The 26,028-nt window shown below is 37.5% G+C and overlaps 3 protein-coding genes across 7 annotated transcripts in view; 2 read left to right on the top strand and 1 right to left on the bottom strand.

The window, feature by feature from the left end:
- The window catches only part of LOC127627658 (uncharacterized), a 30,666-nt gene extending 12,159 nt beyond the window's left edge, over positions 1 to 18,507 (top strand). For all 3 annotated transcript variants that reach the window (XM_052104129.1, XM_052104130.1, XM_052104128.1), the window contains exons 2-5: positions 4,801 to 4,881; positions 4,980 to 5,102; positions 16,952 to 17,150; positions 18,195 to 18,507. In XM_052104129.1, the coding sequence (XP_051960089.1) occupies positions 4,801 to 4,881; positions 4,980 to 5,102; positions 16,952 to 17,150; positions 18,195 to 18,242 (451 nt within the window). In that variant the 3' untranslated portion in view covers positions 18,243 to 18,507. The remainder of the gene's footprint in view (positions 1 to 4,800; positions 4,882 to 4,979; positions 5,103 to 16,951; positions 17,151 to 18,194) is intronic.
- The window catches only part of LOC127627628 (proline dehydrogenase 1, mitochondrial-like), a 52,095-nt gene that overhangs the window by 12,169 nt on the left and 13,898 nt on the right, over positions 1 to 26,028 (top strand). For 2 of the 3 annotated variants that reach the window (XM_052104090.1, XM_052104091.1), the window contains exons 1-2: positions 21,317 to 21,710; positions 23,102 to 23,310. In XM_052104090.1, coding sequence (XP_051960050.1) covers positions 21,402 to 21,710; positions 23,102 to 23,310 — 518 coding nt within the window. In that variant the 5' untranslated portion in view covers positions 21,317 to 21,401. Of the gene's footprint in view, positions 1 to 21,316; positions 21,711 to 23,101; positions 23,311 to 26,028 lie in introns of those variants that run through there. The other variant, XM_052104092.1, reaches the window with a different exon arrangement.
- rpl35 (ribosomal protein L35) lies at positions 9,339 to 13,151 on the bottom strand. Its single transcript, XM_052104136.1, has 4 exons — positions 13,069 to 13,151; positions 12,319 to 12,455; positions 10,307 to 10,388; positions 9,339 to 9,552 (listed from the first exon to the last, which is right to left on the bottom strand). The coding sequence occupies exons 1-4, from the start codon at positions 13,069 to 13,071 to the stop codon at positions 9,403 to 9,405; spliced, it is 372 nt and encodes a 123-aa protein (XP_051960096.1). The 5' UTR covers positions 13,072 to 13,151; the 3' UTR covers positions 9,339 to 9,402.

Here is a 26,028-nt window from a genome sequence, read left to right on the forward strand (position 1 = left end):
CAAGAGCTGCTGGAGGCGGGCCGCACACCCTCCATGCTCAAAGTCTATGTGGCTGCCATAGCAGCGTCACACAATCCTGATAAAGGACGTTCATTAGGGAAAAACGACCTAATCGTTCATTTCCTAAGAGGCGCTAGGAGGATGAACCCTCCTCACCCCCTCTCGGTGCCGATCTGGGACCTGGCCACGGTCCTGGACGCACTCAAGAGTGCCCCGTTCGAACCTCTCCGAACCGTGCACCTTAAACAGCTCTCCCTCAAAACTGCGCTCTTGCTGGCGCTCGCCTCAGTCAAGAGAGTGGGCGACCTGCACGCACTGTCATCAAGCGCTGCTTGCCTGGAATTTGGACCTAACGACTGCAGAGTTGTCCTTAGGCCAATGCACGGGTATATTCCTAAAGTGCTCTCCACACCCTTCACAGTACAGGTGATATCTCTGGCAGCGCTATCGTCCCCAGCAGACGAAAGCGACGCTAATTTACTCTGCCCGGTCAGGGCGCTCAGAGTATATTTGGAACGTTCTGCCCTGTTCAGACAGACGGAACAATTATTCGTATGCTTTGGCGGCCGCACTAAAGGTCTCGCGAGTCTCAAAGCAAAGAATATCGCGACTGGATAGTGGATGCTATAGCGCTAGCTTATGAAGCCAAGGGCCTTCAATGCCCCTTAGGCGTCAGAGCTCACTCTACGAGGAGCATGGCCTCCTCGTGGGCGTGGTCGAGTGGGATACCCATTGAAGATATTTGTGCGGTGGCGGGCTGGGCCTCGCCTTCGACATTTATCAGGTTTTATAACCTACAGGTCCCCTCATTGCATTCCAACATTCTATCAGCCTGACTGTAGAATGGACTGGAGAATGTATATGCTGAGCATTATCTCCTCCCTTATAAGGTCCATCTCTGACCGAATTAGAGGATTTTTTATGCATATCAGTATATGTAAAAAAAAAAAAAATGCATTCCATCATTCTATCAGCCTGACTGTAGAATGGACTGGAGTATGTATATGCTGAGCATTATCTCAAGTCAAGTCAAGTCAAGTGGTTTTTATTGTCGTTTCAACCATATACAGTTAGTACAGTACACAGCAAAACGAGACAACGTTCCTCCAGGACCATGGTGCTACATAAAAACAACAAAGGACCAACACAGGACCACATGAGACAACACAACGAAATAAAATACCTATATAAAAAACCTATATATACCTATATAAAGTGCACGTGCAAACATGTGCAAAAAGTACGGGACAGTACAACAAATTTCTGACAATGAACAGGACAATAGACAGTGCAGCGCCGACCAGTACTCAGTAGTGCAAAAAGATGACAGTTTCTAAAAATGTAAACATAACATACTATGAGATAGTGTTCTATGCACATAGCAGTTATTGAGGTAGCAGACAGTTATAAAGTGACAGTAATTAAAGTGCAACTCAGGACACGTGTGTGTCAAACCAGTCTCTGAGTATTGAGGAGTCTGATGGCTTGGGGGAAGAAGCTGTAAGAATGCTTCGGTACCTCTTGCCAGACGGGAGGAGGGTAAAGAGTTTGTGTGAGGGGTGTGTGGGGTCGTCCACAATGCTGGTTGCTTTGCGGATACAGTGTTTTTTGTAAATGTCTTTGATGGAGGGAAGAGAGACCCCAATGATCTTCTCAGCTGTCCTCACTATCCTCTGCAGGGCTTTGCAGTCCGAAACGGTGCAAGTCCCAAACCAGGCAGTGATGCAGCTGCTCAGGATGCTCTCAATAGTCCCTCTATAGAATGTAGTGAGGATGGGGGTTGGGAGATGTGCTTTCCTCAGCCTTCGAAAAAAGTAGAGACGCTGCTGGGCTTTCTTGGTGATAGAGCCTTATAAGGTCCGTCTCTGACCGACTTAGAGGATTTTTTATGCATATCAGTACATAGAAAACTCAGTACATAAGATATGTGCTTGTGTTTGTACTATGAGCGCCCCACCATGGACCACCTTGGCTCAGGCATCTGCCTCTGGCTTTATAGAGCGAAGTCAGCACGCATGGCGTTTTACATGGTGTTCCCATAGCGTAAGCTACTTACGCAATAGGAAAGACCTCTCGATAGGGAATGACTCGGTTACTAACGTAACCTCGGTTCCCTGAGAGGAGGGAACGAGTATTGCGTAAGCTGCCGTGCTTGTGCTTGGTCAGTTTCGCTTCAGTCGATTGAACCTAAAGAACTCTCATGACGGGGTGCCTAATATATAGCCCTAAACCACGGCCATCTTGGCGGGATCTGCGAGCGCGAAGCGCGCGCCCATTGGTCGTGCGTTCAGAGTCGCCCCGTCATTGGTTCGAGCAAGTTGCTGCAGCACAGCCAATGACCGAGCTGCCTCGCTCATTGCTGTCTGCTGTGCAGCTGCAATGCGTTTTACATAAAGACTTCAATATTTCTCGAGAAACGGAGTTTTCCCATAGCGTAAGCTACTTACGCAATACTCGTTCCCTCCTCTCAGGGAACCGAGGTTACGTTAGTAACCGAGTCGATTCGTCCTCCGCCACACAGACTGAGGCGAGTCATTACGCCACCATGAGGCGCAATGGGAATTGGACATTCCAAATTGGGTAGAAAATAAAAAAATAAAATTCAAATTGGATCTTAATTTTTTTTTCTAGTAAGATCTTTAATATTAGGGCAAAAATTGTATTCTTGATAATATTTTTTTATTTTTTTTCCTGAAAAAATATCTAAAAATTCTTAAAACAAGATCAATTAGTTTTAGAAACTTATTTAAAATATTTAGATAATTCGTTTTTTCTGAGAATGTATTTTGTCTTACTGTACTGGAAGAGTTTGTATAGTCAAAACAAGTTAAAAAAAATCTACCAGTGCTGAAGAAGTAATCCAAAGTATTTAGATTACATTACTGACCTTGAGTAATCTAGTGGAATGCATTAATAATTACATTTGACAGCATGTTTCTGTAATCTGTGGTGGAATACATTTTAAAAATAACCCTCCCAACCCTGCGGATGGGTGATGTTACCTTTATCAGAGAGGGGCAAGATTGGTGACTTTTGCTCCACTTGCCATCTGAACACACAACATTTTTTCTGAAGTGGTTGGTAAAAAGAAAAATAGCCACACCTTTACAGTGCACGGTTAAAATTAACAGCCAATAGTAAATTAATGGTCTAAAAATGTCATAATTTTTAAATGTATTAGTCAAATGCAATTTATAAATCAGCCACAATGCAAAACAAACACACAAAATGAAGGGGTGAGACTATACAACATGCAGTGCAAAACACACACACATTGTTGCAGCTATCATTATGAGGACTCTCCATAGACATAATGATTTTTATACTGTACAAACTATAGATTCTATCCCCTAAACCTAACTTTCTGCATTTACATTTTCATGTTTTTTAAGCGATTTGAATTATGGAGACACTAGAAATGTCCTCATAAACCACATTTATAGCATAATACCCTTACCAGTTTGTCACCTAAAAAAAGTCCTCGTAAACCACTTAAACCTGCCCACACCCACACACACACTCACACACATTTACACACAAACACAAATGAACTGGTGACACTATAACACAGTGGAATTTCTTTAGTTTGTCAAATAAAATGTATAAATCAGCCACAATAAAGAACACACACACACACATACATGAGGATGTGAGACCATAACACACCCACAATGCAGACACACACACGCGTATACACACGCACACAAAAGCATAGAAATGGGTGAGACAGCCAGAATGCAAAACAGAGCACACACATACACACACACAGAGAGAAATAAATAGGTGAGACTAACACAGCCAGAAGGCACAATGCAAAATAGAGCACACACACACACACACACACACACACACAATAGTTTGATAATGTCTAAATATACATACAAATGCATATAATTTTTAATTACTAAACAGTAGGTTGCTGCATAGCACACACACACACATAAACACAAATGAACTGGTGACACTATAACACAGTGGAATTTCTTTAGTTTGTCAAATAAAATGTATAAATCAGCCACAATAAAGAACACACACACACACATACATGAGGATGTGAGACCATAACACACCCACAATGCAGACACACACACGCGTATACACACAAACACAAATGCACAGAAATGGGTGAGACAGCCAGAATGCAAAACAGAGCACCGACACGCACAATAGTTTGATAATGTCTAAATATACATCCAAATGCATATAATTTTGAATTACTAAACATAGCTCACTGCAGCCATCTACTGGCTATTATTGTCATAACGTGATTTTAAAGTCAAGTTATTTTTCTTTTTTTCATCAGATACATCTGCCCCTAGGAGATAATCGCACATGTTCTTCATGTTCCAACTAGGTTTTTACTGTAGTGAAATGACATAAATGACCTTATTTGAATATGCAAATGACTTATAAAATAAAGAAATTAATATGTAAATAAGATCTAAAAACAAAACACACACATAAAATCCCAAAATGTGTGCATCATTTTATCAAATCATTTCTTTCCCCCCAAAAAAATGACCATAAACAGTAAAGTAAGCCACCCTTCTTGATCAGATTAGTAGAGTCAAACAGACACCTGGGACATGTACATGTGGTATTTGGGTCACTGTTTACCTTTGGCAGGTAAAATTAAAGAGTTTGGTTAAGTGTAGCGTGAAAAGCTTATAAGCCATTTTATAAGTGAGTGCACTTTCTGTTTGGTAACAAGTGTCTTGAGTGCACCAAGTGAAGAATGTACCCTCTTTTACTGTTATGTTAAAAAGCTCTGTGATTTGTGCCTGTTGTTTGATATTTCAGTTCATTGAGATGGTTCATGAGTTGTTGGGTCACACTGCAGCTGTCCAGAGCAGCTCATTCTCATCAGAACCACAGTTGGTGGTATGACTCATTCACTCACATTCTCACTCTTTGAGTGATTTGTTTTTAAACTGTTTAGTATGTGCTACATCACCTCCCATTCTTTTGGTTCACCGCAGGCTACAGGTTCCTGGGATAGGTCAGTTAGAGTTTGGAAACTCCAGGATGGAAAAGAGGTCGCTATATCACAGGGACACCTGGGAAACGTGGCCTGTTTACGTTTTTCTGTTACTGGGACGCTGGTGAGCACACAAAAACAGATTTGTTTTTGAGGGTGAGGCTTGGTATTTAGTTCAGTATAAACCGAGCAAATAATCTTACTTTTAGATTTGATTATTTTGTATTGCATTATTATTGGTGGATGGTTGAGAAGGTTAAGGGTGAATAGTGGTCCCAAAAAAGAATATGGACACTTAAAAATGTCTAAATTTCATTGCAGATAAAAGAAAACAAAATATCAAACCAAGAGACATGTACAAACAAATTATGCTAGAGCTTTTCTCATAACAAATTGTAATATTCTGTGCCATTTTTACATTCCTTTTGGAATTCCTTTGGTCTTGTGAGTTTAATGTGTGCATTATGACATCATAGTGCCTCATTATTTGTATGTTCAGTGGTCATTAGTTTGTCTGTACAGCACTATGACTCATGATATATGTGTTTTAGGGTCATGAGGGCTCTGCAGATGGGTATGTGGGACAATCATGACTACTAACATCAGCCGGGGTGACATGAGCACAAGAAAAAGTCTAATGAAATCTGCATTGATTATAAAACTGATCTATTCAGCACAGCCTCCATGAAAATCAGCTCCACTTAAGTCGTCTAATTTAAAATGCATTAAATTACTTTCAAACTACACTCACCTAAAGGATTATTAGGAACACCTGTTCAATTTCTCATTAATGCAATTATCTAATCAACTAATCACATGGCAGTTGCTTCAATGCATTTAGGGGTGTGGTCCTGGTCAAGACAATCTCCTGAACTCCAAACTGAATGTCAGAATGGGAAAGAAAGGTGATTTAAGCAATTTTGAGCGTGGCATGGTTGTTGGTGCCAGACGGGCCGGTCTGAGTATTTCACAATCTGCTCAGTTACTGGGATTTTCACGCACAACCATTTCTAGGGTTTACAAAGAATGGTGTGAAAAGGGAAAAACATCCAGTATGCGGCAGTCCTGTGGGCTAAAAATGCCTTGTTGATGCTAGAGGTCAGAGGAGAATGGGCCGACTGATTCAAGCTGATAGAAGAGCAACTTTGCCTGAAATAACCACTCGTTACAACCCAGGTATGCAGCAAAGCATTTGTGAAGCCACAACACGCACAACCTTGAGGCAGATGGGCTACAACAGCAGAAGACCCCACCGGTACCACTCATCTCCACTACAAATAGGAAAAAGAGGCTACAATTTGCAAGAGCTCACCAAAATTGGACAGTTGAAGACTGCAAAAATGTTGCCTGGTCTGATGAGTCTCGATTTCTGTTGAGACATTCAGATGGTAGAGTCAGAATTTGGCGTAAACAGAATGAGAACATGGATCCATCATGCCTTGTTACCACTGTGCAGGCTGGTGGTGGTGGTGTAATGGTGTGGGGGATGTTTTCTTGGCACACTTTAGGCCCCTTAGTGCCAATTGGGCATCGTTTAAATGCCACGGCCTACCTGAGCATTGTTTCTGACCATGTCCATCCCTTTAAGGCCACCATGTACCCATCCTCTGATGGCTACTTCCAGCAGGATAATGCACCATGTCACAAAGCTCGAATCATTTCAAATTGGTTTCTTGAACATGACAATGAGTTCACTGTACTAAAATGGCCCCCACAGTCACCAGATCTCAACCCAATAGAGCATCTTTGGGATGTGGTGGAACGGGAGCTTCGTGCCCTGGATGTGCATCCCACAAATCTCCATCAACTGCAAGATGCTATCCTATCAATATGGGCCAACATTTCTAAAGAATGCTTTCAGCACCTTGTTGAATCAATGCCACGTAGAATTAAGGCAGTTCTGAAGGCGAAAGGGGGTCAAACACAGTATTAGTATGTGTTCCTAATAATCCTTTAGGTGAGTATATGTATAAAGAACACTTCTGTAAGTTTTTTTTTTTTTTTTTATCTTTGCTCTTTTGTATATTGTACATGTACACACAAACATCTTCTCTTGTGAGACAATTACTGAGCAATAGCTTTCTAATAACTACGGAATAAATTAGGCTAAATTTGCATTTTGTTGATTATACATTTTTATATCTCACATTTATATATATATATATATATATATTTTTATCCCCTTTGCGCCCAATTTGTAATACCCAATTCCCACTACTTACCACGTCCTCGTGGTGGTGCGGTTACTCGCCTCAATCCGGGTGGCTGAGGACAAGTCTCAGATGCATCCGCGCATTTTACCACATGGCTCGTTGTGCATGACACCGTGGACTCACAGCATGTGGGGACTCATGCTACTCTCCACGATTGACGCACAATCTACCATGCGCCCCATTGAGAGAACCATTAATCATGACCACGAGGAGGTTACCCCATGCGAGTCTACCGTCCCTAGCAAACGGGCCAATATGGTTGTTTAGGAGACCTGGCTGCGGTCACTCAGCATACACTGGATTTGAACAGGCGACTCCAGGTGTGGTTGTCAGCGTCAACACTCGCTGAGGAACCTAGTCCCCAGCTAAAAAAAAAGTCTTATAGTCAATGGTGTTGTTCATTATAAAAGGAGAAAGATTTGTATTCTTAAAAGCAAAGCAAAGTTAGATGAATGAGGTACCTTCAGGCATTTGGAAATTGCTGCCAGTATATTGCTGAATCAAACTTGTGATTTCTTTTGATTTTCCCATGGTGTCAAGCAACGATGCACCATGAGTTTGAAGGTAGGCCTTAAAGTACATCCACAGGTACACCTCCTATGAGAAGCTAATTTGCTTATTGCTAAAGACTTGACATAATTTTCTGGAATTTTCCATGCTGCTTAAGGGCACAGTATTAGTGTATGTAAATGTGTGACCCCACTGGAATCATGATAGTCAATTAAAAGTGAAACAATCGGTCTGTAAACAGTTGTTTAAAAATTACTTGTGTAATGCAAAACGTAGAGGTCCTAAATGACTTGCCAAAACTAGTTTGCTCATATGAAATCTGTGGAGTGGTTAAAAAATTAGCTTTAACGACTTCAACCTAAGTGTATGTAAACTTCTGACATCAACTGTAAACAGGACTGCACTTAGTTTGAATTAAGCACCTACGCACATTGATCCGTTGGCAAAGGAACAACATATTTGACTAGTTTCAAGCCATATTATGTCACCTTATCATGTATACAGATTACAGGTTATAAATTCAAGTTCCAGTGAAGTTGAACAGATAAAACCCACACTTTTGACTTACAATTCCTGTTCTAATGTGAACTGATAGCAGCAGCTTTGCTGATGGTGTAGACATACAAAATTTTAGGAGACCATTCGCCTCAAAATTAAAATTCTATAATTTTCTCACCCTCATGCCATCCCAGAATGTATGAATTTCTTGAGCAGTACAAAGATTTTTAGATGGAATATTTCAGATCTGTAGGCCCATACAATGGAAGTGAATGGTGGCCAAAACTTTGAAGCTACAAAAAGCACATAAATGACTCCAGTGGTTACATATAGGTCTTCAGAAGTGATTTGAAAGGTGTGGGTGAGAAACTGATCAATATTGAAGACCCTTTACTACATATTCCCCTCCCTATCCAGTAGATGGCAATATACGTATATGCATATTTCCAAATAATTGTGAAAATGGAGATTCAAAGGACTAAATATTGATGTTTCTCACCCACACCCATCATATCAAATCTGAAGACAAGAATTTACCCACTGGAATTTTATGGATAACTTTTATACTGCATTTATGTGCTTTTTGGACCTTCCAATGTTCTGGCCACCATTCACTTGCATTGTATGGCTCTACAGAACGGAGACGTTCTTCTTAATGCTCTGTGATCAGAAGTCCCTCAAATATCCATATGGCTACATTTCTCATATTGGATCTATAATTCATATCCAAAGATTTGAGTATTCATATCATGTGTAAAGACAAAGTTGGCACACTGTTACGTCCAAATCAATTTAATGAGCTCGCCAAGAGACAAAAACATGTTTTGAGCTACATGTTCTTCAGACATCAGTATATAACTGAAATGCATCCATTAAATCAAATGACATTGTAATTCATTGCAATACATCGAATCGTAACGTGTATCGTAATGCATATCATGAGGGGCCAGATGATACCCAGCTCTTTACACACCTGTGATGGCACGAGTAGATTAGAGAATTTGAATTTTTGGGTAAACTATCCCTTTAAATTTGTGCTCGAACCAGGAAACAAAATTATTAAGTCAAGACTTATCATGCGGTCTCTTCTCCAAGTTCCCAAATTTCTGCATCAGACAGATACACACTCAGAATGCATCTTAATTACAGGGTGGGGCGTTTATTTTCAGTGGAAAAAACAAAACAAAAAACAGTACAGCCTTCTTATGCCTTGACGGCAAATTTGCGAATGGTGTACAGGCGAGACCTCCTCTGCATCTTCTTGGTCATCAGGTTCTGCTCGTGACTCGTCAGCTGACGACGGATGGCGCGGGTCTTCTTGGGCCTCAGGTCCAAAGGCTTGTACTTCTTACCCTGAAAATAACCCCCCAAAAATAAGTTAGAATCTACTAGACTAGCTGTTCAGAAAGTAGCCAGAAATGGCCAACAGGAAGTGTGGTGATTTAACTCCAAACTTCAAGAAACTCCAACAGCAACTTATAAATATTCACAATAAGAGCATATTCAGAGATGAGATCAGGAATTGTGATGTCTGTGGTCTCCACTAAACGCCCTTCTAGTACTGGACTACAGTTACTCTGTGTGCAAGAACCAATTCATAAAATTACCAGAACTATAAATTGTGTCGGCTCCCCACAGCAGATGAGTGTTAAAGACTCTGCTATGAGCAGTCATTTCTATAGCAAGAGAGTATTCACACTAGCTCCACTTCAGCAGGAGGAGTGCTGGGTGTTCGTCTTGCTAGGTGTATAAATGCAGATATACACAACATCTGCATTATAGCAATGTTTGTACTTTAAACAACCCTGACCATTGCAGCATCACTTCAGTAAATAATTCTATAGACCAAATGACTGATTCTGATCTGTGCAGAGTATCAACAGCAGTGCAATGTAGCAGAGAGCAGTCTCTTCATAAACCTTCTGAAAGGCATCACCACAAAATGCATCTGAAGGCTGGATTTGGAAATCCAGTCTTAGACCGGCAGTGTCAAAAGACTGGTCTCAGCATAGATATGAATCTTTATGAAAACATCCTTGGTAAACTGGGGCAAGTTAGTCATTTCAGCAATGAATTGAAATGCGTATTTAGGTAGTGTTAAACTGACCTTGTAGAATTTCCTCAAATTCTCCTTCTGTGTCTGGTTGATAACGGTGAGAACTCTAGCGATGGACTTGCGGACAACGCGGCTGAAAACAAGGAAATAAACCATTAACCCTTTAAGCAGAAGTTTTACATATACATACATACACCCATGCAATTTAAATAAGGGGGAACAATTTTCCCCCCATATTTTTCTGATTTGACAAATATCTCCGGGTGTAAACAAGGTAGCTCCAAAAAACGTATTTTTGTTCCTAATCACGTCACCCGTTACTGTGTAAAACACTGTTGATATGACAAAGCAATCAAAAGTTAACATTACAAATATTTATGCTAGTCCAAAAGCCTCTCCAAACAAATAAAAATGGTCGTGTAATCGCAATATACAGCGTTCCTTTAATGGTGTAAAGGTCATGAACAATGTACACGTGTTGAGCGCATACCTCCTCCCAGTTTGAAGTCAAAAGCGGAGAATAACGCGATTTTCAAATGTCACGTTAATGCGGATTCCTTGCCTTGACAGATTATTTTTTTTAAATGAGCTGATTTTAAGAGTAATCAGCATATTGGTGAGCATGTAAAAGTGCTCAAAGACTAAAGGTATACACTCTTTTCAAAGCATGCCAGCATGTGTAACACAATCTCATTTAGAGTACTTGCCGCCATGTACTTGGTGGCCATATATAATTAGTGAATGATCCTCTCTGCCCATATTTGGAGGACTTCCACCTCTGGTTGCAGCGATCTAAATCGGATTATGCTTGATTTACGTTTCATGACGCTCGACAACGTACTACATTGCTTCCAATGAAGTCATCGGATCCAGGAAAGCTTATGTGCTGTGCGTGCATTGTGCTTCGTTTGGATTATCTAATGATCTATGCATCCGATTGTTTTGTGCGTGAGCTCCTTTTAACAGAAATCCCCTCTAAGTAATGTGTATTTTTTTGTAAAGTTATACGCGAAAACGCAACTTATAAGAAACACATTTACATGTAGCATGTATGAAAGACATACTTATCTAGCTATTACTTGCCATCTTTTTGTCAGTGAGTAAAACATAGCTTGGTTTCATTCTACTCTTTGAGAGCTTTCCAATAACATGACACATGTCTATTTGACCAATTTGATGTTTTTAACGATTACCACATGCAAAATTAAATAAATTATCAAAACTGAACACTTCCGATTTGTTTGCAAATTTCAAAGCACTTGTTCAGTTTTGGTCATAATGCCTAAATGCATTGTAAAGTAGAGCTAAGCTTCAAAACCATACCTGTTATGTTATTCAAGACTGCAGTTATTAATATTTTTTCTCTCGACAAGCCCATCAGAGCCTAAAGGGTTAAACTGCTTTATTACAAATGCAGCAATGCCAACCCTTCGACATATTGAGGCTATTATTTCTGGTTTGTGGATTAATTCACAGAATTTTTTCAAAGGGTGTTAACAATTATAAACCCAAATTCTCATATCAGCGTTTTATGCTTGCAACCAATTAATTTAATCAATAACTGGCCGTTAAATATCGACAGCCGATATATCGGTGGATCCCTATATATGTGGTTACAAAATAGAAGTGGGAAGGAGCGGACTACTCACAGGTTCATCGATCAAAGCAAAACAATGCTTTTTATTCAGAATTCTACATTATTCGAATAACTAACGAAAAAATTGTGTGACTAAAGTAAAATAAACCCAAATACTCTCAGTGGTTCCCAACCCGGTTTCTGGAGGCCCCCCAACGCTACACATTTTGTATATCTCCCTTTTCTGACACACCTAATTCAGGTCTTTGAGTCTCCACTAACATGCAGAGGAGTTGATTCAGGCATGTCCGATTATAGAGATGTGCAGTGTTGAGGGCCTCCAGGAACAGGGTTGGGAACCACTGCTCTAATTTAACTGTTGAAACTCAGCAGGTTTACCACATTATTCAACACAGTACCGTTCGTTCATACCATGAACACACTCTGGTGAACATGGTAACACCACTGACCCCATCCCAGCACTCACATCTTCGACAGCTTGGAGGCAGCACCACCAGTAACCTTGGCGACCCGGAGCTGGGAAAGTTCCACCTTCAGATCATCCAGCTGTTTCAGCAGCTCCTCTTTTTTCTTTCCACGCAGATCTCTGGCCTTGATCTTTGCCTGCAAACACACAAATGAGCCATTAGTATTATTACATCCCAACATATTCCTCATGCACTTCAATGACACAGAGTGTACCAAAACAACATTCAAATACAGAACCATATCTTGTACAATATTTCTAAACAGCATAAAAACTAAAATGTATCTTCTACTCGCTTACAATTACAGGCAAACAGCATGGGCTGATAAACTATAGCTGTATAGACAAGCATGTCTGCTCATGCAATAACTTAACTATTTAGATTGTCAAAACAAGCTTCGTCATTAAGATCTGACAGCAGTTGGCTAAAACAAACCATAATATCCAAAAACTGTCCATTTATTACAGAAATGTATTTAAATTTGCGTTATAATTGTCATTTTAAAGCTGTGAAACCGTGTGCTAAACTACATGGCTCAAACCACCCCTTGGCTTCACTCGGGTATAAGCAGTCGTGAAAAGAACACTTCATCGTATAAATGTCACTTAATTTCGACATCATTGTTAAAAATATCGTGCTTAAACATGAGCGTACAACTTGATGTGAAGTTAAAACTTATTAGTAGAGGCATTTGACATGTTAAATCCACGAGATTGCATAAGATTGTTCGGTTTCTATAAAACACTCACCATTTTTCTCGATGGCTGCCACAAGAAAGGAAGTTGTAGAGGTCACGTGGGAAAATCTACCGGATTACGGACGGAACTAAATGGGCAAAGGAGGGGTGCTGGAATCTTCCATCACCCATTAAAAGGGGAGTTTAATGGGCGTAATAATTACGTCAATGTAGGTTTGAAAAGTGTGTAGTGTGTAATGTAGATTACGTAGAAGTAAATGAAAACATTTGTTACAAATAGTTTAATGTCAATCATTCGATGCTATCTCTCATTCGATATCTCTGATGTGCTTCTCGATACTTGATGAAATTTTAAAACTATTAACACTTGTAGAAAGGTTATGTCCTTTAAAAAATATTTTAAGTTGTTTTGTACTGATTTGAAGATGCTTTATGATTCATTTAGTTCTCTGATCAGTTTCTAAAAATTTGCCAAAACATCTTTTATTTCAGAATAATTTTTTATTTTATTTGTGTATATAAATATACCAACTGTATGCAGTTTATACACGAGGGCAATAATTTGTGTCAGAAAGATACCTTGTTTTTTATATATCTTTGTTAGTTATAATATGTTCTTGATTTTCTGTATGCCTTGCAAAAAATATTATATATTCTTACTATTAAGTTTTACTAAAGATGTAATTAATAAAACATTTATTATTAATGCACATAGCAGGGTAAATAGTATATTTACTATGTTTTGACGGACACAGTGTCTGATTATTAGGCCTATTATTTTTATTTTTTATTTTTTTATTATTATTTTTATTGCCAGGGTGGAGCAGAAAATAAACAAGTATACAGACTTACATTAAATGTTGTATAATAGGGAAGAAAAAAAGAAAATAAAAGGAAAAAGAGACAGTCACCAGGTATATAAATATGTAAATAAATAAATAAATACTTTATATAGATAGATAGATAGATAGATAGATTTATCATTATTATAATAATTTAATTTATAATAATTAAAAAATAATAATGAAATAATAAATAAAAATAATATATTTAAATATTTATTTAAATATTTATATATATTATTTAATCACATAAATCTGTCTTTCAATTTAAATAAAACAATTGAAACAGGGGAAATATCTCATTAATAAATAAATATTTTTCTCCAATAAATGTTTCCCATTATTATATAACACCCTTTTATTCAATATTTGCAACCTGCCTTTGCCAAGATAACAGCTCTGAGTCTTCTCCTATAATGCATAATGAGGTTGGAGAACACATGGCAAGGGATCTGAGACCATTTCTCAATACAGAATCTCTCCAGATCCTTCGAAGTCAGAGGTTTATGTTGGTGGTCTCTCCTCTTCTGTTCACCCCACAGGTTTTCTGTTGGGTTCAGGTAAGGGGACTGGGATGGCCATAGCAGAACCTTGATTTGTGGTCAGTGAACAATTTTTGTGTTGATTTGGATGTGTGTTTTGGATCATTGTCCTGCTGGAAGATCCAACCAGGGCCCATTTTAAGCTTTCTGGCAGAGGCAGTCAAGTTTAGATTTTTTTATCTGTTAGCATTTGATGGAGTCAAGATGCCATGTATCCGAACAAGATGTCCAGGACCTCTGGCATAAAAACAGTCCCACAACATTAAATATCCACCACCATATTTATCCGTGGGCATTGGGTACTTTTCCATATGGCTACCAAAAAGCTCTACTTTTGTTTCATCTGCCCATAGAACCCGGTCCCATTTGAAGTTCCAGTTTTGTCTGGCAAACTGAAGACGCTTGAGTTTGTTATTGGATGAGACCAGAGGCTTTTTTCTTAAAACCCTCCCAAACAAATTGTTGTGATGTAGGTGATGTCTGATTGTAGTTTTGGAGACTTTCTGACCCCAAGACCCAACTAATTTCTCCAGCTGTGATCCTTGGAGAACTTTTGGCCACTTGAACCATCCTCCTCACCATGCGTGGAGACAGTATAGACATGCATCCTCTTCTAGGACGATTCTTAACATCTCCAGTTGATTGGAACTTTTTAATTATTGCCCTGATGGTGGAAATGGGCATTTTCAATTCTTTGGCTATTTTCTTATAGCCACTTCCCATTTTGTGAAGCTTAACAACATTTTGCCGCAATTTGGCCTGTCTTACCTCATATTTATACCCCTGTGAAACAGGTACTCATGGCTGAACAACTGTCTCGAAGGTGTGTTCCTCCACAAAACAATCCGATATAAAGCCGTTCAGTTTCCTCGGACAGACAAACAAGTTTTTAGTGAGCCGGCTGTTTATGAGTGGAGCAGATGATGTAATCAGTCCAATGTCCTGCAAAAAAATACTCCACAAAACAAACTCCGGCCAACAGGAGGCATAAGCACAAGGAACGAACAGATTCATCCACAACTGTCCCGATGCAGTGTTATTCCACAAAAAAACTCCAGCCACTAGCAACCAGCACAAAAAGTAACAAAACAGGCATCCCGGTTCCTCAGATGGTCAAGAGTGAAATTCGCTCGGAGGGCGCATAACAAAATACACCATGACTTACTCAGTCCATCAAATTTATAAAAGACATCCTTTGTGTGGGCTTGTAGATGTTTTGCGGCCATCCCCAGCATCCACTCTCAATCTGGCCGGGATCCCCAGTGAAAAACGATCCTCCGTCAATGCAAAAGTTTCTTGAAGGAGAAGTGTTATTCCACAAAACAAACTCCAGCCACTAGGTGGAGCCAACATAAACAGAAACAAAAATGGCACCCAGCTTCCTCAGACAGTCGAGTGTATGTTCAGCGAGTCAATCCACTCACATGAGAAACACGAAATTGCTTACGCACTCCAATGTATTTATGAAGGATAGTGCTTGCTTTGGACATGTATATACTTTGGCCATCCCCACGCACCATCCAAATGGAGTACCCGGTCTGCGGACCCGTCAGAGGTTTCAGCTTGAGCACGTAAGTGTCTTTTAATGTCTCCAGAGCCCGAGGATTTTGACTTCTTTGCCATGTTTACCTCAAAGAACAAATATGTAACTGGGTGTATCAAATATCACCGGATTATGACATGAAAATAATTTAAAAACTAGCAAAGTGAGCAGAGCTCGTCGCTCACACATCTGCTCCTCGCATGGCGACACGTGACCGCCTCATGATTTTAATTTTAAGTAATTTGGCCCTCCATATGTAACAGCACTTACAAAAAATTATTCCAAAAGGAAACACAGGTATATGGCCTTAAAAGCTTTAATGTTCTTTGAAGATGACCGAGTTTGGATGTAATGATGATTTCTTTTGAAAAACAACAAATAGGAGCTTTCAGTCCCATCCCGTGTATGAGTGTGTGTGTGTGTAAAAAATAGTACATCCTTAAAGGTGCACTTAGACAGTTTTTCATCATTAAAAAAGTTTAACTCCTAAAGCCATGAGTTGTCATTTTGCAATATATGTAGGAAATCATGAGTGCTCACATTAAAATAAAGACTCCAGTCATATCAGTAACCTTGTAAAAGCGGTTTTATTTTACATGGAGAAGGTCCCCTCATGAGGGCGGCCATGTTAGAATCACATGACCAGCTGGATACTACTTGCTTAATCTCATTAACCATCCTGTTATTTGACACTTTCACTCATTGATTAAATGGCTGACTGTGAATACAACATTTCTACAATGGCATCTGAAACTGAAAACTATTGGTATCAGTGTAAGTCCAAGATACTAAAGTTACTGAATGCACCTTTAATAAAAATACTAAAGTTGTAAAGTGCAGATTCATTTGGGGCATCACAGATAGTGCAACATGTCTCTAGATATTTTCAAAACCTTTTAAAATATAATTTTGCTGTGTAAAACCTATGCTAAAGTATCTCAATATACAAGGAAGAAAAAAAAGAAATAATCTCCAAACGATTTATTTGGCGTTATCCCATTGGTCAAGGGTTTTGATTGACATCCGAATGTCCCGCCCCTTCTTCCGGAAGACTCCATCGACCAGCATGGCGCTAGCTAAGAGTGTCTACAATCTGCTGTTCAGAAGAACCTCAACTTTCGCCATAAGCATTATGGTGGGAGCTGTTTTCTTCGAGCGAATGTTTGACCAGGGAGGAGATGCGATATTTGAGAACATAAATCGGGGGGTAAGTTTCTTTTTTGATTAAATTAAGGTGATTCTTTCATGACCCAACAGTAGACTGACCTTGATAAATATCCAATGTCATAACCCTATAAACCTTAACATAATAGAGTGTTATATATTAATGAAGATCGTACCAGTATGTACTTATAAGCAATAGATCTTATAGACCGATATTATAGATTAGTGTTACACAATACACAAGTCAATACACTGCAGGTAATGGGCTCAAATCATTTATGTAGCCTAGATCTGGTGTACCTGTCAATTATAAGTACAGTTTGTTAAATATATCTGTTTTATAGATTTTTAACCCTTGTGCGACCTTCGGGACATTTTTGTCATTTTTCACCCAAAACAAAATCGATAATTTTGGCTGTGTTAATGCCAACGGCATACATTTCTATAATACATCTACAATACACTGTGTACACAAAATAGTTACACTCAGGACCTTCAGGACAAAAATGCATTGAAACCCATCAAAACATCCCAGTGCTAATAAAGAATAAAATCATGAATTTTACGATATTATGCTTTCAATATGGAGCCCTGGCTTCAAAATGTATATTATTAACACCAGACTTTCCACCATTTTTTTCATGTTTGGCCTATGTAGCAAATACATAATTTTTTCCTATTCTCTGTTTGCTGTATTATAGAGCACTGCAGGTCAGGTGAATAAATTATGCACCTAAAATTGTGTGGGTGTGTTGGTATGGATGTCAGAGTGAGTTTTGTATGTGTGCATTGAGATATGTGTGTGTGTGTGTGTGTGTGTGTGTATAAAAAAACAACTATGGCATTATGTAAACACTGGCATTTAAAGGGTTAAAATCCTGAAAATGAATGAATATTTGGAAGTTATGATCGGGACTGATGTTTGTTAAATATTATTATGCCATGTTTTTGATGTGGACATTTTTGTCCTCTAAGGATCTCCGAGTAACTTTTTTAAAATCGACTCACAAGGGTTAAGAGTCTCTGATGTGCTCTATACACGTTTTTGGTATGATCTAATGCTTTGCCTTTATTTTTTTCACTCTAGAAACTTTGGAAACACATCAAACACAATTACGAAGAGAAGGAAGAGTAATAAACATGGCTTCAGTGCAACTAGAGGAGTTTTCCTTCTACCATCATCCCATTTCCTGATGTGACCCCGATGGATCATCCACTGGCTTTTAATGTGTCCCAAATTCAAACTGGATTGTCCTGGGAACATAAGCAGAGACTGATAGTTATTATCAAGTCCTGTAAACTTGTCACATGAACAACTAATATTGTGTGATAACTCATTGTTCATGATTTGTAAAGTGTTGCTAAATTAATTCTGTATGAATAAACCCTATGACCAAGAATCTGTTCCTGTAGTTATTTAAGTCCTGATAGATTTGTAATTGCAACATTTATTTTGATTTAGAATAGTGAGGTTTTGGTGTTATTTGACATTTTGCCCTAATTTAGTTTGGTTATGGTGAGATTTTCTCCCCCAGTTTACCATGCACTATTCCCAATGCTCTCTTAAGTCCTTGTGGTGGCGTAGTGACTTGCCTAAATCTGGGTGCTGGTGGAAGAATCTCAGCTGCCTCTGCATCTGAGACCGTCAATCCACGCATCTTATTTTAGAATAGAACAGCATGAGCCTCCACATGCGCTACGTCTCTGTGGTAACGCAACTGAGATTCGTCCTCCGCCACCTGGATTGAGGCGGGTCACTACGCCGCCACGAGGACTTGGAGTGCATCCACACACAACTCACTGCGCCCCACCAAGAGCGAGAACCACATTATAGCGACCACGAGGGCGTGAGTCTACCCACCCTAGCAACCGGGCCAATTGGTTGCTTAGGAAGCCTGATTGCGACTCCAGGTGTGGTAGTCATCGTCTTTACTTGCTGAGCTACCAAGGCCCCCATTTGGTGAGTTGTAATAACAATGTGAGTCTGTTTTTCTTTTAATATGTTTACACACTTTATATCCTTGATAGCAGATCTCTTAATTCATACATAGTAGTACTTTCTATGTTGCCTTTTAAGCACAAGCTATAGTGTGATTTAAAAATATAAATGATGTCCAGTAGAGAGCAGCATTGATGTGATAAGATGAGTGATCAGTTCTCTACATTTCAGATATGATCAAATAGACTAGAGGTACCACTGAAAACTATTACACTATTATTAAAACTATAAACTATTTACTCAATTAGTTTACATTTTGCTTATACATCTGATCTGTAATTGCACTAATGCATTTACACATTGGGATTTTTACAGATAGTTACATCAATTATATAAATGGAAGGTATTTATATATTTAAAAGTGTTTATTGTACTGTAATTGTGTGTTTATGCATAAGTAACACCAGTAGTGTTAAAAATCCATCAATTAAAAGTCTTATTTGAATAATAAAGATTTATTTGCAACATGTACATAGTTAAAAATACATTATATATTTTATTTACTCTGCAGCTGTTAAGACAAACCACTTGATGTTATTAGGGCCCCTTTTAATGTCATTATGACATCATAGTTTCTCTGTTCTTAAGGGGATAGTTCACCACAAAATGAAAAATCTCATCATTTACTCACCCTCATGCTATCCCAGATGTGTATGACTTTCTTTCTTCTGCTGAACACAAATAAAGATTTTTAGAAGAATTTCTCAGCTCTGTAAGTCCATACAATGCAAGTGAATGGTGACCAAAATGTTGACGCTCCAAATAGCACATAAAGGCAGCATAAAAGTCATGTATAAGACTCCGGTGGTTTTATTTGTGACTTGAGACTGCAATGGCAAGAGCTACAGTGAAAAAGGAGTTACATTTTGGTCTTCTCACCTAAAACCAACCGGATCAGTTCAGAAGACATGGATTAAACCACTGGAGTCTTCTGGATTACTTTTATGCTGACACTTTTTTACTTTTTGGAGCTTCAAAGGCCTGATCGCCATTCACTTGCACTGTATGGACCTACAGAGCTGCGATATTCTTCTAAAAATCTTCGTTTGTGTTCTGCTGAAGAATTGAATGTATGCAAGATTGTTTTGGAAGGGTTTGGAAAGTTATATTGAGATAAAAGTGGGATGTGTGATAAGAATTAATGTGTTTGATTTTATATTTTATAGAGGATATTTTAAAATGTAAAATACAATATATTATACAGTTAATTATTTTACCATGTATGGTTTGCACTGATGATCCCACTATGCACGCTTAATTCTGAGAATGTAGTTGCACAAATGCGCAGTTGGTGAAACAAAATAAAGTTTCTGGTGATCCACATGTAAAATAGCACATCAGCTTTCATTATATGATTTGATTATACATATTAATTGCATTCAGGTGGTGTAAACATGTTCCACAGCATTGTATAGCATGTAATAATGTAGCAATAAATGTGAAAGGCCTGAACAGATTACAATAGAGAGCTGAATGAAAGTTATACATCTCATGTTTATGTTTTTGTTTGGGGGAGAGAGGGTGGGAATCATGATTTGTGAGTCAGGGACTAATTCAAAAATCTATCAAATGAGTCATTCTCAGTCTACACCTAAAAATAAAAAATAAAATGCAGAAACACTGTTCAGTATTTCCTGGATTAAAGCGCTAGGGTCATCAATCTCAACTGAGATCAAAACTACAATGTGGCATTTGAAATGTGCAATTTCACTCTTTAAAATATTAAATCATTTTGACACAAACCCATTTTATATACAAATAAAATATTTAAACAGCCTTTTTGTTTTGGCCCACATGTCTTTGTGTATCCATATGTTGCTGTTTTTCTTCTTAACCCATTCCAATCATAAGTACTTCAGTGTTTAAAAAAAAAAAAAAATTATTAAGCAAACATCAAAAATATTACAACAAAATGGCATTCAATTTACAATCAGCTTAAATTGAACATGGACTGACACACAAAACATTAATATAATAAAAGACAAAAAATAAAACAAATAAACAATAAAATAAAAAACTAAAAGAATAACAAAAAATAAATACAAATAACAACATCATATAAGTACTTCAGTGTGTCCGGCGGATGGTTGCATAATGGCATAATGGGCGAGTCAGACGCGTCACAGCGCAAGAGCCAATCAACTCTCAGAGCACTGGAGTAATTTGCATCCTTTCAAGCGCGCTTGAGTGACTCTTCCGTCCGAGATGTTTTCAATTCATTTTTCTGGAATCTTCCCTCGCAAGAGCATCTGTGCCACTTATTCTAACATCAACTTTTATTAAACCTCTCCAATAATGTCATACTCTAAAGTCATACCCGCTCTGGCCAGAGTAAAGCCGAGTAAACTATTTGGTGTGAGATCGCGCTCCACAGCAGCATCCACGCAGCACAAAGAGCAGGATCCGTCCTGCACGGTCGTGGAGAAGCCGTGCGATGTGGATCTCATCAGCGGGAAAGAGCACACTGATGGCCGGGCAAAGATCTCCATCGATTTCGACAACACACAAGAAGCTTATAAGAGCAAAGACACACTGGAGCTGCTCAGAAGTCTGCTAGTGTTTAAACTCTGCACCTTTGACTTCGTAGTTGATAAAAATAAAGAGGTTAGTTCGTTTGAGGTAGTTCAGGATTACTAATTAGCCTGTTGGATTACTTTATTATTTAAGAATATTTATTTTCATGCGTAATTCTCCAGCCATGTGGTGTGTCAGTGTGAGTCAGGAAGAGATTCGTAACTTCCTATTACTTTACCATTTTTATTCTGTTGTTATTTTTTTATTATTTTTTAAATATTAAATCATTTAAAATTATAAAATAATATATTTATACTATATTGTATTTATTTCAGCATTTCATCTTATGTTTATGTACATATATTTCGATTTATGTTTTGTTTATAGATACTGAATGAGTGTAAGCGTTTAATTTAGTTGTTATTATTTAAATTGTACTTGCATATTTTTTGAATCCACATTTTATTTATTTATTATTTGTTTTATTTGCATCCATATTGTTTGATAACACACACATTGTTTGCTTATTATTTTTCATTAATATTCTATATATTTTATTTTGTAACATAGATGCATATTATTTATTTATTTTAGATTATATAGCTATATTATTTAAATGTTGTAATTTATTATAAAAATGTTACTTTGCATATTATTTGCATCCGTATTATTTGATTGCACACATATTGTTTACTTATATTATATTATTATATATATATATATATATATATATATATATATATATTATTAGATTTATTGTTCATTAGTAAATATTTATTAATTTTATTGTCAATTTTAACTTGCAAATTATGTGAATGCACACATTTTATTTATTGATTGCTATATTTATTATTTAAATTTTTCTGTTTAAATGCAGAGCACATATTTATACATTTCACATTTTATTTTATATTATACATTTATATTGTTTATAAATTGTTATTTATTATTTTAATTTTGCTTGCATATTATTTGACAGCACATATTTATTTTATTTTATATTATATATTTATATTATTTATACATTATTTATTATTTGAATGTTAATTGCATATTATTTGACTGCTTTTTGGCTTTATTTTTTAATTAATTTGCATCCATATTTTTTTAATGCACACATTTTGTTTACTTATTATTAGATTTATTTAATTTATTAATATTTTAGATTTATTTTTGCATTAGCAAATATATATATATATATATATATATATATATATATATATATATATATATATATATATATATATATTGCATATTATGTGAATGCACACTTTTATTACATTTATTTATATTTATTTCCATTTTTCTATTTCAGTACATTATCAGCACATATTTATAAATTTCACTCATTATTTCGTTTTTCTCAGATGCATAATATTTGAATGCATTCATTCTTAATGTCTTTGAGAAACTATGGTATAGGGAAACCCTGATTTGTCTATAACTGGACCTTAATTGCTCTATATTTCCCACATTCACAGTTGATGGACCTGACTAAGAAGGTTTTTGGCCAGCGGCTCTTCGAGAAATTAATGAAAATGACCTTCTATGGGCAGTTTGTAGCGGGTGAGGACCAGAACTCCATCAAACCCCTGATGGAGAAGAACCAGGCGTTTGGGGTGGGCTCCGTTCTAGACTACAGCGTAGAGGAGGATCTGACCCAGGAGGAGGCAGAGAAGAAGGAGATGGAGTGAGTATGAGTTTCTCCACATCTTGAATAACATGTCTTCTGCCTAACTTAAACCAGGAATACAACAATCTCAAATCTTAATGGCAAACATTTTCAATCATCTTTGAAAAAAAAGCTCCTAAGCCTCTTCTTAATATTATTTTAAACCATCTGTCTCTTTAAATATTTTCCAAACCGATATCAAATGACATCAAATTGCGTTACAGCCAGAGAGTATTGCGAGTGTCACCTTTTTGGCTGTACAAGTGGAAAGGTCTCTGATTACCTTCTTCCCCATTGGTCGGTTTCGGCCAAGGCCCACTGCCTGATTGGCTAAAAAAAGGAAAATATTTACCCTCCTCCCTTCAGGAATGCAGTCATATGAGTTTGAGCGAGGACGCCTTGTTTGTTGAGCAACTCGCAGCCTGTCATGTGCAGTTGACAGTTGAACATGTGGAAAATTGTTTACTTTTAATTTTACTGCATTCAAAATACAGTATGCAAAAAAAAAAAGAATACAGTACTGTGCAAAAGTTTTAGGCACATAAGATGCTTCCTAAAAGCTTTTGTCTTCACATGGTTATATATATCATCAGCTTTAGTGTGTCAATAGGAAATATACATTATAGACTCCCAGACATGACTTTTGCAAATATAAAAGATTAGAATAGAAGAACAGGGAGTCCCGCAACAGATGTCATGGCCCCCACAGAGCACCCCACTGAACATTGAGTCAGTCTGGGATTACATAAAGAGACAGAAGCAGTTGAGACATCCGAAATAGACAGAAGAACTGTGATGAATTCTCCAAGAAGCTTGAACATCTGATCTGCCAACAACCAAGAACAACTGTGTCCAGGTGTATTTAGGAACATTGGGGCTGTTTTAAAGGCAAAGGTGGTCACACCAAATATCGATGTAGCTTTTTATGTTTACTGGACTTTGTATGACATTAATTGATAAATGAAATCTATTTATGACATTATTTTTTGAAGACGTCCTCCCTATGCAAAAATGTTCACTAGTGCCTAAAACATTGCACAGTACTGTACATAATAATTACAGTATAAATGAATAACCACTTGCTTGATTTGAACAAAATGAGTGTAATTTTAAAGCTTAGAATCTGGACTTTAAAATGCATATAGCTGGACCTACCAATTCTTAAATAATGCTCTTAAGAACTGTTTTGTTCCCATCATTTGCAAATTTGTTATCCCAACAATTATATTCAGAGTTAAAAACATAAAGAAGATGAGATGCACATTTTTCTTTACTACTTCCTGAAAAATACATATAACATAGACAATGTCATATCGTAATTTACAGCAGACTATACAGATTCAAACAAGCCCAAACACAACACAACACAACATAATATGATGAGTTGAAATATTCCTCAAAGAGTGTACATGGAAAGACAATGGGCAAAAGGGTGCTGTGTGTGTGTGTGTGTGTGTGTGTGTGCGCACATGTCTGAGGACTTTGCGTGTGCAAACACCCATCCATATATGTTCTTATCTAAAGGATCGGGATGCTCCTGAACACTTAATATTTCTGTATTTGTAGTCTAATCCATTAATTTCTAATGGCCGGTCATTTTTTACCAGGAACAGAACAAATAAAACAAAGTGAAATAAACCCCCCAAAAAATCGAATAAAATGGTCCAATTGTTTGTGTCTGCATTTTCAGATACCATATGTGAACAAAGTCAAGGAATTTTATTCCACATTTGTAAGAAAAAGGTCAAAATGACCTTCTAATCAAATTAGAAGCTTCACATTTCTGTGTTTAAACCCACCAAAATTTGGCCCCATTCACTTCCATTGTAAGTGCCTCACTGCAACCTCAATTTTTCTTTTTTCTTTTTTCTATAGAAAAAGAGGTAATCAATATTATGCCACAAATGTTGTCGATTGGTATTGAACCTGGAAATATTTCTTAAGGACTGCTATGCCAATGCTCATGTGACCAAACATGTGATTGGGTTGGGTTATTGTAACCATAAATCCAAGGCATGTTGGATTGGCTGGAAAAAATCCAAAGCAAAGTCTGAACGGCGAAATATATTCCGTATTAAACGAACAAATGATAACACCTTCAAAAGCATTAAAAGCATTAGACACATCAGTCTCTGTATTAATAATGCCTTCTTAGTTTGATGCAAGCCATATTTGCCTTATTAAATGAGCTTATTCTACTTGCAATCATTCTACTTGGGCAATCTGTATCTTGTTTGTCTAAGAGGTCAGGCCAAATACCTGTCATACTTCTGTCATTTACATGCCTAAACTTTGAGCTGTCACCGAGAGTTCCCCTGGTTCGTTTATTTGCATAGCACCAACTTGAGACAGAGCTTTTAGATTTTTTTTCCAACAGCCAGAATTTAAAAATTTGAATTTGTTTGAGATTGAGTCCTGGAATTTTCAAATATGAGTTCTAGAATTTTCAACTTCCGCTGAGTTTAAAAAAGTACGAAAAATGGATCTGAAACCGAGTCTGTTGACTGAAACTTTTGTTGCAAAAATAATGATGCACATGACTGCGTGTGACTGAAATCAGAACTGGGCTAGTGTGTGTGAATCTCAATGGACCTGAGTATAATACAGACCATTGTGTCATTGGCAGTGTGTTTGATGTGTGACCTGCATAGTTTAATGATCCCAAGTGAATTCATGAGCTCCTACAATAGAGCTAACAGGAATTGGAGTGCTGTAAAGTTTACTGGTTTGCCGAAA

Source organism: Xyrauchen texanus, chromosome 34 (genome assembly GCF_025860055.1).
Source record: "Xyrauchen texanus isolate HMW12.3.18 chromosome 34, RBS_HiC_50CHRs, whole genome shotgun sequence".
Taxonomy (NCBI): Eukaryota; Metazoa; Chordata; class Actinopteri; order Cypriniformes; family Catostomidae; genus Xyrauchen; species Xyrauchen texanus.

Excerpts from the sequence above, each read along its gene's own strand:
- rpl35 (XM_052104136.1), bottom strand. Across the intron at positions 10,389-12,318 it reads GCCTCCAAGCTGTCGAAGAT|CCGCGTTGTCCGCAAGTCCA; the intron begins GTGAGTGCTGGG and ends CCTTGTTTTCAG. Across the intron at positions 9,553-10,306 it reads ATTTGAGGAAATTCTACAAG|GGTAAGAAGTACAAGCCTTT; the intron begins GTCAGTTTAACA and ends GGTTATTTTCAG.